This window comes from Medicago truncatula, unplaced genomic scaffold (genome assembly GCF_003473485.1).
Source record: "Medicago truncatula cultivar Jemalong A17 unplaced genomic scaffold, MtrunA17r5.0-ANR MtrunA17Chr0c01, whole genome shotgun sequence".
NCBI lineage: Eukaryota > Viridiplantae > Streptophyta > Magnoliopsida > Fabales > Fabaceae > Medicago > Medicago truncatula.
In genome coordinates, this window is record NW_024340360.1 from 520,968 (window position 1) to 524,243 (window position 3,276).

The 3,276-nt window shown below is 33.4% G+C and overlaps 1 protein-coding gene across 1 annotated transcript; it reads right to left on the reverse strand.

Annotated features, from left to right (window-relative positions):
• Positions 1-1,301: 1,301 nt before the first annotated feature.
• LOC120577830 (uncharacterized) lies at positions 1,302-2,707 on the reverse strand. The gene is made up of 3 exons (XM_039829727.1): positions 2,297-2,707; positions 1,773-2,192; positions 1,302-1,622 (listed from the first exon to the last, which is right to left on the reverse strand). Exons 1-3 carry the CDS (start codon positions 2,354-2,356, stop codon positions 1,380-1,382), a joined length of 723 nt encoding a protein of 240 aa, XP_039685661.1. The 5' UTR covers positions 2,357-2,707; the 3' UTR covers positions 1,302-1,379.
• Positions 2,708-3,276: the final 569 nt, after the last annotated feature.

The window sequence follows — 3,276 nt, forward strand, 5'->3', positions numbered from 1 at the left end:
TTTTGCTGTTATACTGTTTCATTTTTCTGTACCACGGTTGTATAATATTTTTTAATAATGTCATATTTCAAGCATTTCAAGCAATATTTGAAATTTGAAAAGGTGCTTGGTGGCGCGGCATGTGTATGTTTTTGATGAGTTTGAAAATATGCACCTATTTGGCAACAAACACAACCGATTAACCGTTGTCAATTTCTGGACCTACAGGCCTATAAATTCACTGTTCCCTATCAGCAATTGCATTTGTTATACCCCCCGTTTTTAATATTCATCATTGGGTTTTTTTTTTTGTAGGCAACCCACAATGAATGATAATGCAAATGCTGGTAACAATTCTTCACAATCTTCCGTATCATCTAATTATCCGAATGATGGAAGGCGTAATCTCGTAGAAATACTCATCCAAATAAGAGAGGCCTTACAAAATGATTTCCATCATATCTCGTCTGATGAATCCATTATTTTAAACCTAAAACGGTTAATAAATAATGTTGGTGTCCTTAAACATTATCTAAGCGATGTGGAAATGGGTTTCTGCCTTGCAATTAGATTCTATGTTGATTTTTCTCGTGTCGTCAGACTCGAGACTGACAAGGGCCTTGCAAAATATAATTTACTTCAACAAAAACTCAGTGTTCTTGAAGATAACTACAGTCTTAAGTAAAAACAACGTGCTGGAATTACAAACGCCATGGAGAAACTTTTGAAGGAAAAAAGTTCAATCGATGATTATATCAATAGTATTGGGGAAATACCACATACAACTTATGCGAAAAGGGAACGGATAGACAAATATTGAAGAATTGCAACTTTCTTATTCTGAGTTGTCTAAATCAATTGATGCAATTAATAGTAAAAGAATGGAGGTGACTTCAAAGTTGGCAAAGGCAAAGATGGATTATGATGAATATCTTAAGAAGAAAAACAATCTGATTGATGGATGGTCTTATGTTAAGTTGTTCAAGTATGTTTAGATAGATTTCCTTATGTCCCTGTAAATTTTTATTATTTTCAATCTCTATCTTATAACTATCCTATGTCGATTTCGTTAATATGTAGTTGTTTGAGTTAATTCGGTGTTGCAATTATTATTGAAGATTTATTTCAATTGTATGTCATGTAAGTTGCAAATTTATAATTGACTTTTAACCGACTCATTGTAACCATGATGTATGATAGAAAGACTGTAATTCATTATGAAAATGTAAAGTACCTAATTGCGGAGGGAATTTCTAAGATTGCATTAGATTGGTTTGTAAGTAATCATTAAAATTTGTTACAGGTAGTTGAACAAATATCAGTGAATGAAGAAACAAGTATTCTCGATTAAACAACAATTAATTAAGTGTTTAAAACAACAGAATAGATGGCTGGATAATTTAACAATTGTCAATGGTAACACGCATAATTCCATAATCACCATCCCAAAATTGAATCTTGCTTCCTACGCAAAACGATTCCGTGGTTGCAAAATTATACCATCCATATCCGATATGGCATTGTGACTTTCTTTTTCCGTTCCAAATTAGCATCCAATTTTCCACTGCCCCACTGGGTAGCAATACCTGGACATGCCTTGGTCTTCTCACGAGATATGTTTGCACAACATGGGCTGGGATCATCTGGTTGATGCGAACAATGTTAATTATTAGAATAACAAACGTATTATACACAATTTACATAATATTAATATACACAATGTATACGGCAGCATGAACCGGGGAAATATAAAAATGAATTATAATTATTGAAAAAATAATAACATTGCTCACAAGGGGTTGTCCTCCTTTGACCATGGACTTAGAAACTGCAGACTCCCACAATGGTACATCCTTCCCCCATATGTTGTTTTCTTTTGCCAATGAATTATCATTGGTCGACTCATGCATATTAACAAGTTTGTGGAATCCTTTCGGGTTGGGGTTGACAACCGGTATCTTTGGTTTACCTGTGCCTGTTGGTGACAAAACCAAATACATTCCATCCACAAAGTCGAATCTGATATCAATGGTTTTTTTGATGTGGTGTAATTCTCGAATGGCTCTGAAGTTAGATGCTAGCCTAGCCTTCCCAGAACCCACGCTTCGAACAAAACAGTCAAAAAAATTGCCATTTTTATCGTACAATTGAGACAGAGCTGCAAACTCTACTTTCCATTTCTGATATATTTGTGCAGGGAGAATGATGTATTCCTACCAAATTCGGGTAAAAGTGCAAAATTCAACAACAATATATGTATTAGAAAGTAGAACACTGGTTGTAAATTGTAATGGTCACAAACTGACAAAGACGTTACCTTATTTTTCCATAGTTTTGCTTTGAAATTGAATACTGCCCTATTGTTGTTATTTTTCATGTTTGGGTTATGTAAAGGGTAAGATTGTGTGTTTCAATTCTTGTTCTACCTGTTACAACGAATGGAATTCGATTCACAACATCAAATAATTTGAGATTGATCAATCATGCATGTATGAAAAGTATTTCCTAGTGTTAGTAGTCATAAGCTAATACACGTATGATGAGGAAAAATGATACTGTACTTGTGTTCTATTGGTAACATTAAGGTATGAAAGACTTCATAAACATGTTAATCAAACAATACAATTGATTAAGAGAAAATTATTAAACCTAAAGGAAACAACCACATATTTAAATAGGGATCTCATAAACTTGTGGGAAAACAGCATCGGCTTCAATTCTGAAACTAAAAAGGAACAATTTAGAAATCAAGCATGATGAATATCTAAAACCATATATAAGCTAGAATAAAAACAAATAATTAACAACATCAAGCAACGATGAAAAATGCGACCTAAAATAAAAGCCACGCAATAAAAATTCACAAACATACCATATAAATTCAACAACACTGTGGGAATTTCAATTTATAAGGATAAATGGGTTACACTGACGTACTTAGGGTTTCTAAAATTATAGGTTGATAGAGGATGAATAGAGGAAGACCGGTGACATGGGTGGGGGAATCGACTTTGTTATCTGATTAAGTGTAGTAGAACTTTCCGGTTGTTGTGACGGCTGTAGTTGGATGGATGTGCAAATGAGATCGGTTGAGAGGAAGGAGATGATATCGCTTTCTTCCCAATGAGTGTCTAATAGTAATTTGGGATAAAATGCATAGGGTAAAATCGTTATTTGAAGAACTTTGGATTTGTATGAGTATTTATTTCATGAGTTATGAGTTGGTAGAAATTCTTAATTGTGTAGAGTATAAATTAATTTTCTATATTATTTTTTGACAATCAATTTTAGCTAACT